General features: G+C 32.9%; 1 protein-coding gene across 4 annotated transcripts in view; it reads left to right on the top strand.

Moving 5' to 3' along the window:
- Positions 1 to 8,802, top strand: part of mybpc2b (myosin binding protein Cb) — a 67,884-nt gene extending 59,082 nt beyond the window's left edge. For all 4 annotated transcript variants that reach the window (XM_056451075.1, XM_056451078.1, XM_056451077.1 and 1 more), the window contains 3 exons: positions 1,159 to 1,295; positions 3,541 to 3,727; positions 8,271 to 8,802. In XM_056451075.1, the coding sequence (XP_056307050.1) occupies positions 1,159 to 1,295; positions 3,541 to 3,727; positions 8,271 to 8,296 (350 nt within the window). In that variant the 3' untranslated portion in view covers positions 8,297 to 8,802. The remainder of the gene's footprint in view (positions 1 to 1,158; positions 1,296 to 3,540; positions 3,728 to 8,270) is intronic.
- The last annotated feature ends 4,016 nt before the right edge of the window (positions 8,803 to 12,818 follow it).

The raw sequence follows: 12,818 nt of genomic DNA, 5'->3' as shown, positions 1-12,818 counted from the left end.
TATGTGCATTTAAGTGGGATGATGTTTGTGTCAAGTAAATTTGTAAGTAAAGAACATTGAAAGTAAATTTGCATGGGTTTTATACATTTGTACATACTACATTACTATATTAAATAAATTAAATTAAACAAAACAAAATTATATTAAATTAAATAAAACTAAATTAAATTAAACAAAATAAAATTAAATTGAATTAAAAATAAAATAATATATAAAATAATAATAAAATAAAATTATAATAAAATAAAAATAATAATAATATTAATAATAATAATAAAATAAATAAATAAATAAAATAATTAAAATAAAATAAAATAAAATAAAAAAATAAAAAAATATATAATAAAATAAAATAAAATTAAATTAAATTAAAAATAATTAAAAAATAATAAAATAAAATATGGTATATTTAGTCAGTGTGTGTAAAACTGTTTTTCTTTTTTTTTAAGAATTAAATTAACTTCCAAAATTATAAATTAAATTAAAATTAAACAAAATTAAATTAAACAAAATTAAATTAAATTAAACTAAATGAAAAATAAAATAATATATAAAATAATAAATTATAAAAATAATAATAAAATAAAAATTAAATATAAAATTAAAAAAAAATTAAAATTAAATTCAATTAAAATAATAGAAAATAACAAAATAAAATAATAAATAATAATAATAATGATAATGATAAAATAAAATAAGTTAAAATAATAAATAAAATAATGGGTTTTGCATTATTAGCTTTAGGGAATGTGTATGGAGAAAATACACACATTAAAGAAAATAATCAATATTACTAGCATTTGTTTCAATTTGTACATTTTCAAACCACATATTTAAATCTATAAATTTATCCACATAAATATGCATGTTTTAAATATTTATATTAACAGAAAATGATGCTGCAGTATGTTCCTGAATGCACTTTATAAACACAAAGCCAAATACGTTCATACATAGCATATAACAAGTTACCTAAATCTGTGGCTTGATCAATGCACTTAGCCATAACAATAACAATATATCCTTATAACTATGAATACGATAATATATTTACACAAACAGCTCAGTGTCAGAAATGTGCATTGTAGAGGCAGTTTTAGTAGACCGTTATGAAATAATATTGATTTTGATGTCAATCCCTGAATGTTTCTCTCTCAGGTTTGGACTACAAACCTTCTCCTTATAAAGAGAAGGACATGAACTGTGCTCCGAAGTTCACTGCGCCACTGATCGACCGAGCTGTGACTATCGGCTATAGCACCGCCATCAGCTGCGCTGTCAGAGCCTTCCCCAAGGTAAAACACTACAGTATTGACCTTATTCTCCCATGTGGAAGTGTGCTCATTTTTGCGATTGTTTTAGAACTTCTGATACAGTTGTCTATACGTTTATTTCACAACATTTTTAAAAACGAAAGCAAGGCTGTGGTGGGGAAGAAACCAGGAAGCAGAGGATCAGCACTGTAAACATTGCAACAACGTGCTGTTGCCGCAAATTCAAAGTGCAGATATGATGTAAATCACCATAATATCATTCAGTTAGACACCAAACAAAATCATCTCATTAAGAGTACTACGCTAGTTCATGGCAGCAGGTAAATACCATGGGGACGCTTCCCTGCTTCAGCCTATGCAACCCGGTGAGCAATAAAACACTGCAGTCCTCTGTAGCACACCCTCGTGTTGTCTGTAGTAGTGTTGTCATAGTACTAAAATTTTAAAAACGTCCATTTCGTGCTAATATTTAAGCATTGTTGAGCGCGTTCTCAAACAGCGCTGATTTGCCATTGTGTTCACGTGCTCAACAGAAATGACTGTGATTGGTTGTGAAGGTCATCAGGTCACCACTCTTCACCTAGTGCAAACACAGATACACAGACACTGGAGCATTTTAAAGCCGTGAAGATCAGTCGATTCATCAGCGGATCGCTCATCTGTGTTTACACCCAGTAGAGCTGCACGATTCTGGCTAAAATGAGAAAACGCCATTTTTTTTGCTTAAGATAAAGATCATGATTTTCTCATGATTCTGTAGATGTAAAATAAAGCTTGAGTCGGTTATTATTATTGTTATTTCTCAAACATATGGTAAAAAAAACTATATTAATATGTAGGTCTACTGTTTATTCTCATGCTCAACACTTTAGGTTCGCTAAGAAAGAAAAAAGCATATCAAATGCTTGTCGTAGCCTAATCATAACTCTATAATGCCATATGCTAATTTAAATGTTGTGCGTGCTTTCGGTTTCATTTTCACTGCTAAGTGTGGTTCATACTTCCCGCGCGGCTCTCAAACAATCACTCTGTTTCACAAACTGAACTTTGTTTACAACTTTATTACCTGTTATTCACAGCCTATGCAGGTTCTCACGGTCAGCAGCTCACGTCACGTGTGATATCGCGGTCGCAAATACATCCTTACATGAAGACAGAAATGGCATTTTTGGGTGAATTATACTTTATAAATACAGTATGTGACTCTTTCAACACCATTGGTGTCCACGTTGCTGAACGGGGTATGTAAAACAATGTGAAGACCTGTGCGGCCGCCTTTCTTCTCTCCTGAACTTGAAAATATGATTGGCAGAATCGAAGAAATGCTGGATTAAGATCGTCTAGGGGGTCGAATCGAGATCGCAATCTTTTTTCGATTAATTGTGCAGCTCTAACACCCAGTAAACAGCAGTGAGTTCGGTGAACTTATGAACTTTGCAGCCAATCACAGCCATTTCTTTTGAGCATTGGTGAATACTATGGCAAATCAGCTGTGTTTAGGAAACGCGCTTAACAGCGCTCAAATGTTAACGGGAAATTTACTTTTTTTTTTTTTTTTTTTACTGAAATTCAATATGATGACAAGTCTAATATAGTGAAAGAATCAGTTCATTAACTTGAGTTTGATAAATGGCATCTAAAACGTGTGTTTGGGAAAGATAACATTTGCTAACGAGATCCATTTCCCTTAACATAGCTGAAAATGAAGTCTGAAATCCTTTTTATTTTCACTATCCACTCAGAAAGGACCTTCGGGTCACTCGGAAAGCAGTGAAATGATAAAACTGTGTCACTTTCTCTTCACTGATAAGATATACAGCCATGTACTCAAAATACACCATTGCAAACAAAATAAATATGCATATTACACAAACATTATGTAAATGCAAGCTTTTGTTTTGTATACGATTAATTGGGATTAATCTTTAGACAGCTCTATTTGATATACATGTTGAACATTTCTTAAATGTTTGTACTAAAATATTTTTACAAGGCCGCATTTAACTCTTTTTAAGAGTTAAAAAAAGTGTAATTTCTGTTGTCTATGCATTGAGATGTATATTTTAAGCTGTATTGACTCAAGCAATTTACTTGAGTAATTCAATTACTTTTCCAAAAGATAAATATTAAAAAAGTTATTTAAAAACAATCTTAATGCTGCGATTAATGACATTTTTGAAGAAGCTCACCCAGCACTGGCTTTGAGCAGAGTAAGTGTATTATTTATTTTTTATATTATTAAGTGTATTACCGTTTTTCTGTCCAGCCGAAGATCATCTGGATGAAGAACAAGATGATTATTGGTGACGATCCAAAGTTCCTGATGCAGAATAACCAGGGAGTTCTCACGCTCAATATCCGCAAACCCAGCACCTTCGACAGTGGCAAATACTCCTGCAAGGCTGTAAATGAACTCGGAGAAGACGAGGTGGAATGCAGATTGGAAATCAAAGGTACTGTAATATACTTTATGATACAAAATAATGCCTTAAAGGGACACTCTCTAAAACATCTGTAATCAATTAATTACCCTTAAAACCTCTTTGAGTTTATTTCTTCTGTAGAACACAAAGGAAGAATGTTGGTAAAAACACTCCATAGTAATTACATAGTATCCCCCACCCCATTTTCACTTTTAGATGAATTAACCATTTAATAAAAGCCAAATCTTTACTATAAAGTTATTTTATTAATATAGCACATTATAAACAGCCACAGGAATGATCAAACTGCTGAACTGAGAGTTTAAGAAATAATCAGATCAAATATTTCAGTACAGTTAAAGCACAATTTAGCAGGAAATAATATTAGCAGAAAAATATGTTGAATAGGAAAATATGTACACTCACCGGCCACTTTATTAGGTACACCTTACTAATACCGGGTTGGACCCAATTTTGCTTTCAGAACTGCCTTAATCCTTCATGGCATAGATTCAACAAGGTACTGGAAATATTCCTCAGAGATTTTGCTCCATATTGACATGATAGCATCACACAGTTGCTGCATAGATGGACATGGTCAGCAACAATATTCAGGTAGGCTGTGGTGTTGTACACAGTTGGTACTAATGGACCCAAAGTGTGCCAAGAAAATATCCCCTGCACCATTACACCACTATCACCAGCCTGAACCGTTGATACAAGGCAGGATGGATTGCTTTCATGTTGTTGATGCCAAATTTTGACCCGACCATCCGAATATGGCAGCAGAAATCGAGACTCATCAGCCCAGGCAACGTTTCTCCAATCATCTATCGTCAAGTTTTGGTGAGCCTGTGTCACTTAAATCCCCTTTCTTCCCCATTCTGATGCTCAGTTTGAACTGCAGCAGATCGTCTTGACCATGTCTACATGCCTAAATGCATTGAGTTGCTGCCATGTGATTTGGCTGAAAATGAAAAGACTGAAAGTGTGAAATTTGTGTTAGCGAGCAGTTGGACAGGTGTACCTAATAAAGTGGCCGGTAAGTGTATAAACAGTTTAGTTTAATTAACAATACTTACTTTTAACTAGTACCTTATTAATATATTGTCTGTTTATTAGAACTTATAAAGTACATATTCTACATCTCTAATTTACCCAATACCCAAACTACCTTAATAACTATTAAAGAGCAGCAAATTAGAAGTTTATTAAGGTAAAAAGGCATAGTTAATGGTTTGTTAATAGAGAGCGTTGTATCTTAAAACAAAGTATGAACATTAAAACCAAATAAATTCAATAGGCTACTGTATATAGATCGAATAAATCTCCAGGGAAAAAATGTATGCAACAAATCAGATAAATGATAGGAGATAGATAATGTAGAAATCTATAGACAAATATTTTTTATAGATTCTGATTTTGACATGGAATGCATGTCGAATGGATCTTATAATGGGAGAGAAGTCTAAGTAAATACATTTTAAAGAACTCTATCCTGTAATGAAAGATGCAGGAGTTAATTGTTTGACTTGCAGGTCTTCATTAGTCCACTAGAGGGCGGAGGCAGTTCAGCAGCACCTTCAGTGATTCCTTTATTAAACTGCTGTGTCATGTTTTCTGACAACAGTTAAACACATTACTGGAAAATTATCCTCTGTATAACTTGAGGATCCATCATCACATAGTCTTCAACTGGAAACAAGTAATGAATATGAGCAAACAGTAAAGTTACACAGGCCAACATTTCATTGACACACTGAATGTGATTTATTTCATGTGTGATCAGATGCTAAAGCAGGACAGCCATATTTAATTTGACATTTCTCTTTTTTTACTAGTCATTTATGACACGTGGGATACACGTCAAGTAGAGATTATGATCATTTACAGTCAGATTTTCAAAAATATGTTATAAATTCCTATGTATTTTTTTAAATAAACATTTTCAAGAATATCGTAAAGCTGTTAAAGGGTTCATAGTACTAAAGGGTTATTTTAGCCAAAAAGGAAAATTCTGTCATTGTTTACTCACGCTCTAGTTGTTCCAATCCTTTATATAAAGTGAACAATCTCTGTAAGTAGTAGGTAACTCGATCTTTAATTAATTATCAAATATTACAAAGTTCGGTTCAGATATATATTCTTAAAATTTTAATTAAATTGTATTTTATATATATATATATATATATATATATATATATATATATATATATATATATATATATATATATATAGATAGATAGATAGACAGACAGACAGACAGACAGACAGACAGACAGACAGACAGACAGACAGACAGACAGACAGACAGACAGACAGACAGACAGACAGACAGACAGACAGACAGACAGACAGACAGACAGACAGACAGACAGATAGATAGATAGATAGATAGATAGACAGATAGATAGTGCTGTGCTCAGAGTAATTAAGTACACCCCATTTTGAAAATAAATATTTTTATGTATATAACATTAATATAGATTATTAAACAGATATATTAATTAAAATAATATTTTAGTCACCAAACATATTTATGAATTGAAAAATAAAACAATTAAATTCAAGCAAAATATTGCAATAAATAAATAAAAAACAACCTACAAAATTTTAACTAAATTGTTCAAATTTTTTTGCTTCTCTTGATTTTTACTCTTTTTAAAATTTGTATTTAATGTTTTTCTCTAACATATAAATTTGGCTGTACTAGTTTTTGAACAATTATTGTAAGTTATTTTGTTAGATTAGCTCCAGATTTGGCTCCAGTACTGACTAATCTAATGGATGTGCACAAATATATTGTATAGCTTCCTAATAAAAATATGAATTTAAGAGAGATTTGTGAGGGGTGTTCGCATATATGCTGAGCACTGTATATATGTTTGTGTATATAGTGTGTTTGTGTATGTCTATGTGTATATATATATATATATATATATATATATATATATATATATATATATATATATATATATATATATATATATATATATATACATACATACACACACACACACACACACACACACACACACACACACACACACACACACACACACACACACACACACACACACACACACACACACACAGAGTTGAAGTCAGAATTATTTTTTTCTTTTTTAATTATTTCCCAAATTATGTTTAACAGAGCAAGGAAATTTTCACAGTATGTCTGATAATATTTTTTCTTCTGGAGAAAGTCTTATTTGTTTTATTTCAGCTAGAATAAAAGCAGTTTTTAATTTTTAAAAATCCATTTTAAGGTCAAATTTATTATCCCCTTTAAGCTATATATTTCTTTATGTCTACAGAACAAATCTTCATTATACAATAACTTGCCTAATTACCCTAACCTGCCTAGTTACACCTAATTAACCTAGTTAAGCCTTTAAATGTCACTTTAAGCTGTGTAGAAGTGTCTTGAAAAATATCCAGTCAAATATTATTTACTGTCATCATGGCAAATATGAAATAAATCAGTTATTAGAAATGAGTTATTAAAACTATTATGATTAGAAATGTGTCTAAAAAAATTTCTTCTTTAAACAGAAATTGGGGGAAAAAATAAACAGGGGGTCTAATAATTCTGACTTCAACTTTACATACACATAAATACATTTAACCCTGATATTCATCTTTCCTATATATATAATATATATATAATTTTTTTATTAATGATGTTTGATTAATGATGAACAGAGCAAAGACATTTCTCACAGTAGTTTTTTTTCTTTTTTTTTCGTGTGGATTTATTAAACCATTTAAATGTAATATCAAGTCAATAATAAAAATTGGCCAATTATTCTAACATGCCTAGTTAACCTAATTGAGATTGTTATGCTTTAAATTACACTTTAAGCTGAAGACGAGCTTCCTGCAAAATAACCATCATGGCAAGGACAAAAGTTATATGAGTTATTAGAAATGACTTATTAAAACTATTATATCTACACATGTTGGGAAAAAAAATCTCTCAGCACTATTTGAAGAAGAATTTAAATTTAACTCCATGGCTAATCATTTAGCCTTCAACTGTAGAAACACAGAGAAATAGAGCACTGTTGCATTACATTAAGGACATTAAAGGCATTCCTTAATTAAATTCTTATTATAACAGTTATTCAAAGTACAGGTCAGAATCAGTCTAAAATATAAAGTCAGTATAACAAACACCATTAAGACGTATAGATTAGTATTTAGATACATTATTATGTACACTCAGCTTAGCAGAATAATGAACCCTTTTTTACATTTGTGGGTTTCTCAGCAGCAGAAGTCGTCACTCCACACAGAAATGCCATCTGACCCAGCCAACGACCTTCTTGCTGTGAGGCGACAGTGCTAGCCACTGTGCCATCCTAAATGTACATACTTTTAAAAAAAAAATCAAAATATTCAAAACATTCAAGGATTTAAGATGCTGAGGACCATTACACACATCATAACCGTGAAAAGGCTCCATTGTTCTGTCATTACAGTGAAGAATAAGGTTGAGAGGTTGTGATTGACAGCACATCATCACTATCTCATCTGTCTTTCTCTCTCTGTGTGTGTTTTTTAATCTCAGCCGCACCGATAGAGAAGAAGGACTAGACGGATGAGAGCCTGTCAACAGCAGAGACCAAGCGGATCGGAAATGACGTCCACTGAGTACGATTGACCACAAACCTCTGCTTTAAAGTCCTGTGTGTGTGTGTGTGTGTTCATGAACACCAGCTCACACGCTCTCGCTCTGGTTTTTTTAGCTTCTGATGGCTCTGAATAAACACTCGGTTGACTGCATTAAGCCCCAGTGAGAAATATTTTTATCAAAACTATAGCAACCGGTGACGTTGTGCCACGGACAATTATGCATGTTCAAAAACAATGGCTTTAATAGCGACTGAAAAAACGCAGATCTGTCCTTGCAGTATTAGTCGCCACAAATGATTTTAAGTGAAAGCGAGCGAACTGTAATGTGATCTGAATAATCGGAGTGCGTTATATGATGACTATGAGTCTTAATGCAGTCTTAAAGCATTATCTAGAATGTGTTTGTTCAATTGTGTCTGCAGTTGTTGTGTTGCAGAACAGAAAATAAAACTAATATATGACAACTACACCATCTCTGATCTGATCTGCAGGTGAATATCACACACACACACTGATAAACACAAAACATGGATAATAGACACGGTCTCTCTGCTCATTGGATCCATCACAATATCACAAAGGGCTCTATTTTAACAATCTTGGTGTAAAGTCTTAAGCTCATGACGCAAAAGCATTAAGGATGTGTCTCAATCCACTTTTGCTATTTTAAGGACGGAAAAATACGCTCTGTGCCACGGCGCATGGTCTAACAGGGTTGAGCTTATTCTCTTAATGAGTTATGGGGGTGTTTTGAGCATAATGTGCATTAAACCAATCAGAGTCTCATCTGCCATTCTCTTTAAAGGGGAAGTGAAGCACTCAGTCAAGTTAACATTATTTTGTAAATTGATTGCCATTGTAATGAAATATATATAACAAACTCAATTATTGTAACCATTTAGAAGAAAACGGCATGTTTTACAATAGATTTTAGACCTAGGGTGCCGGCATCTTGGAATATCGCTGTGTCTGACGTCACTGGGTTGGTTCTGTTCCCTCAGCTGAACAGATACAGTGGAAGTAATGGCATGAACACGGAGACTGCAAAGCCTAATTTGACCCAATGCGTGAAGTTGTGGACGTAGAGCTGGTGCAAATAGAAGCATCAGATGTGTGTCTAATATAAAAAAAAAATATATATATATATTTATTCTATTTTTTCTTTTAATTACTGATCATTCTTGCGCTTTGGTCCACGCTCTGTATTACGCTGCCTGACTGCCTGTATGGGTTTTTACCATGGTAGTAACGGACTGAACACAGAGACTGGACAGCCTAATTTAACCCAATGCATGAAGTTGTGGACGACCACACAGAGCTGGTGCAAATACAAGCAATTAAGTGTCTTGAGTTGTGTATTTTTCTTTTGTTAATACCTTTCGTTTGATGCGCTGTGATCCACTCTCTGCTGCCTGACGAGGGGATTTACATTCAGACTAATGCAACTATTAAAATGATACACAACTTCACGTCTGTGTGGATTATGTCAAGACATATTCCCTTTTCAAGTCGATCAACTTGATCTCTTAACATAAATGAAGGATGTCCTGCCGTGTGAAAAACCATGACGATCTTAGTTTGGTTTGAACACGAGCAGAGGTAAGCAGCTGTAGTAGTGAAAAGTGAAAGTACCCGTTCCCATTACGTCAGTACCAGACCTTGTTGAAACCATGGTTGAAACCCATACAGGCAGTCAGGCAGCGTAATACAGAGAGTGGACCAAAGCGCATCAAATGGTCAGTAATTAAAAGGGAAAAATAAAAAATAGAATAAATTTATATATATTTTTATATTAGACACACATGTGATGCTTGTATTTGCACTAGCTCTACGTCCAAAGCACATTGCTCTACGTCCACATCACGCATTGGGTCAAATTAGGCTTTGCAGTCTCCGTGTTCAGTCCTTTACTTCCATTGTATCTGTTTAGCTGAGGGAACGGAACCAACCCAGTGACGTCAGACACAGCTATTTTTCCAAGATGGCGGCGCCCTAGGTTTAAAATCTATAGTAAATCATGCCGTTTTCTGCTAAATGGAGTTTGTTATATATATTTCCATTAAAGCGGAAATCAATTTACAAATTAATATAATATAAACTTGACTGAGTGCTTTACTATCCCTTTAAGAGTCAGTTGCGTCGCGCCATGCCGAATTTGTTATTTACATGCCGACTTTGTAAATAGAAAAAGTGAATACTTCACTAGCGAGAAAAACAGTTAAACAAAGCATCTGCAGCGTGAGGATGAAGAACGAGCCTCTTCCATTCAGCCTCTTTACTTTCTCTTTACTCCTTTACTTTGGTGGATAAGGAAATGGTGTTGTACACACTCCACTGAAGACATCCATTAGCCTATACATATTTAATTTTGTTTGTTAGGCTCAAAGATTTGTTTAAAACTATTTCTAAATTCAGTTCTAATTTCCAGCAAATGAATAAATAAACAATAATAATGAAGTGTGGTCAAAAACTGAGTTATGTCGGCGGGAGTGGTGTAGTAGTTAGTGCGTCAACACACGCACTCCGGTGCTCACGGTGACCCGAGTTCGATTCCCTCGTGGTCCTTTGCCGATTCTTCCCTTCTCTCTGCTCCCCACACTTTCCTGTCAATACTCTCTACTGTCCTATCAATTAATGGTGAAAAACCCAGAAAAAAAATTATTATAAAAAATAAAACAGTTATATCCAAACACACATCTTATTCTTATGCCCCATGTGGAGATGCAGACGTCACCAAAACCCCACAGGTGAACAAATCTAAACTTGTTTTTATTAAAACAAAAATATAAATGCATATAATAGATAATACTGCTAATAATAATAACATTATACAAATTGTACATGAATATTGTCATGAATAAACTGAAAAAAGCCCCCCGAGATGAAGGCATACAGTAGAGGCAGTGGTTTTTATATTAATGTAGACAATAATAATTTTTGTAACATTTTAATTATTTAATTGTTTTCATATGTAAAGATATTTGTGTATTGCTGAATATCCTGTGTGTATTAAGCAATGTGTAAGCGTTTGGACCTGCATAGGTGCATAACTAACATGCTCTATGTTGACTTTAGAACAGCTTTTAGTTGGTCAATGGTGCGGTCTATTTCAGTTCCTCAAAATAGCAACACATCAACATTAGAGCACACCTCCTTTATAAACCAGCACACCCACGAGTCCACAAAGTGGCGCAAATGGATTTGCTATTTAAACAACTTGATTCAAAACAAGAAAATTACTGTTGCGCTGGTCTGAAAATAGCAACAAATCACACCAAACATGTATTGCACCATATTGCGCTGGGTGTATGATAGGCCCCAAAATGTTTATCAGTGTATAATAATTAACAGGCTTTGATCATATCAATTAAAATCATTAAATGACTTCTGTTCATGTGATTTGAATATGATCCACTATTATATAGAGTCACAATTATTACCCTCCTGTCAATTTAGTTTTCTTTTTTAAATATTTACCAAATTATGTTTAACAGAGCAAGGAAATTTTCACAGTATGTCTGATAATATTTTTTCTTCTGGAAAAAGTCTTATTTGTTTTATTTCAGCTAGAATAAAAGCAGTTTTTAATTTTTAAAAAACATTTTAGGGTCAATATTATTAGCCCCCTTAAGCAGTATTTCGGATAGTCTACAGAACAAACCATCGTTATACAATGACTTGCCTAATTACTAGGGCCAGACGGAATCTGCGGACATTTTTTGCTATTTCTGCTGATAATTTTGGTAAAAATCTGCAGATTTCTGCTGAATTATTTTGGGAGTATCATAATAAAACCTTAATATGTGAAATAAAAAATATTATCTTTAATTAATAATGTTTAAAATGCAAATCCAATTAGATTCACTTTATTTAGTAAACAAAGCAAGTCTCTCATATAATATCTCTACTAAAAGACAGAAAATATTACTGTACAAACTATATATTCTGATTGTAAATAAATCAGATGAACATTTTCATATTAGTCAATAATATTACTGTAATTAATTAAAAAACTGAATAAATATAGATTTACACACATTTACTCAAGTAAATAAACAGAAATAATGAAAAATCTGTGGAAAATCTGCAGACTTTTGCGCACGCGTATTCCGTGTGGGCCTACTAATTACCCTAACTTTAACCTTATTAACCTAGTGAAGCCTTTAAAATGTCAATTTAAGATGAACACAAGTGTCTTGAAGAATATCTAGTCAAATATTATGTACTGTCATCATTGCAAAGATAAAAGAAATGAGTTATTAGAAATGAGTTATTAAAACTGTTATGATTAGAAATGTGTTGAAGAAATCTTCTTTCCGTTAATGAGAAACTGAGGAGAAAGATATTCAGGGGGGCTAATAATTCTGACTTCAGCTGTATATATACATCTATTCAGACAGTATCAAAACAATGTCCTTTCAGTTTGACTTGGCCAATTTACTGTATTAATTTGCATAAATCATTGCATGCAGTTGTGCTCAGC

This window comes from Danio aesculapii, chromosome 24 (assembly GCF_903798145.1).
Source record: "Danio aesculapii chromosome 24, fDanAes4.1, whole genome shotgun sequence".
Classification (NCBI taxonomy): Eukaryota; Metazoa; Chordata; class Actinopteri; order Cypriniformes; family Danionidae; genus Danio; species Danio aesculapii.
Note: the sequence above shows the minus strand (reverse complement) of the source record. Positions and strands in the feature narration are given on the sequence as shown.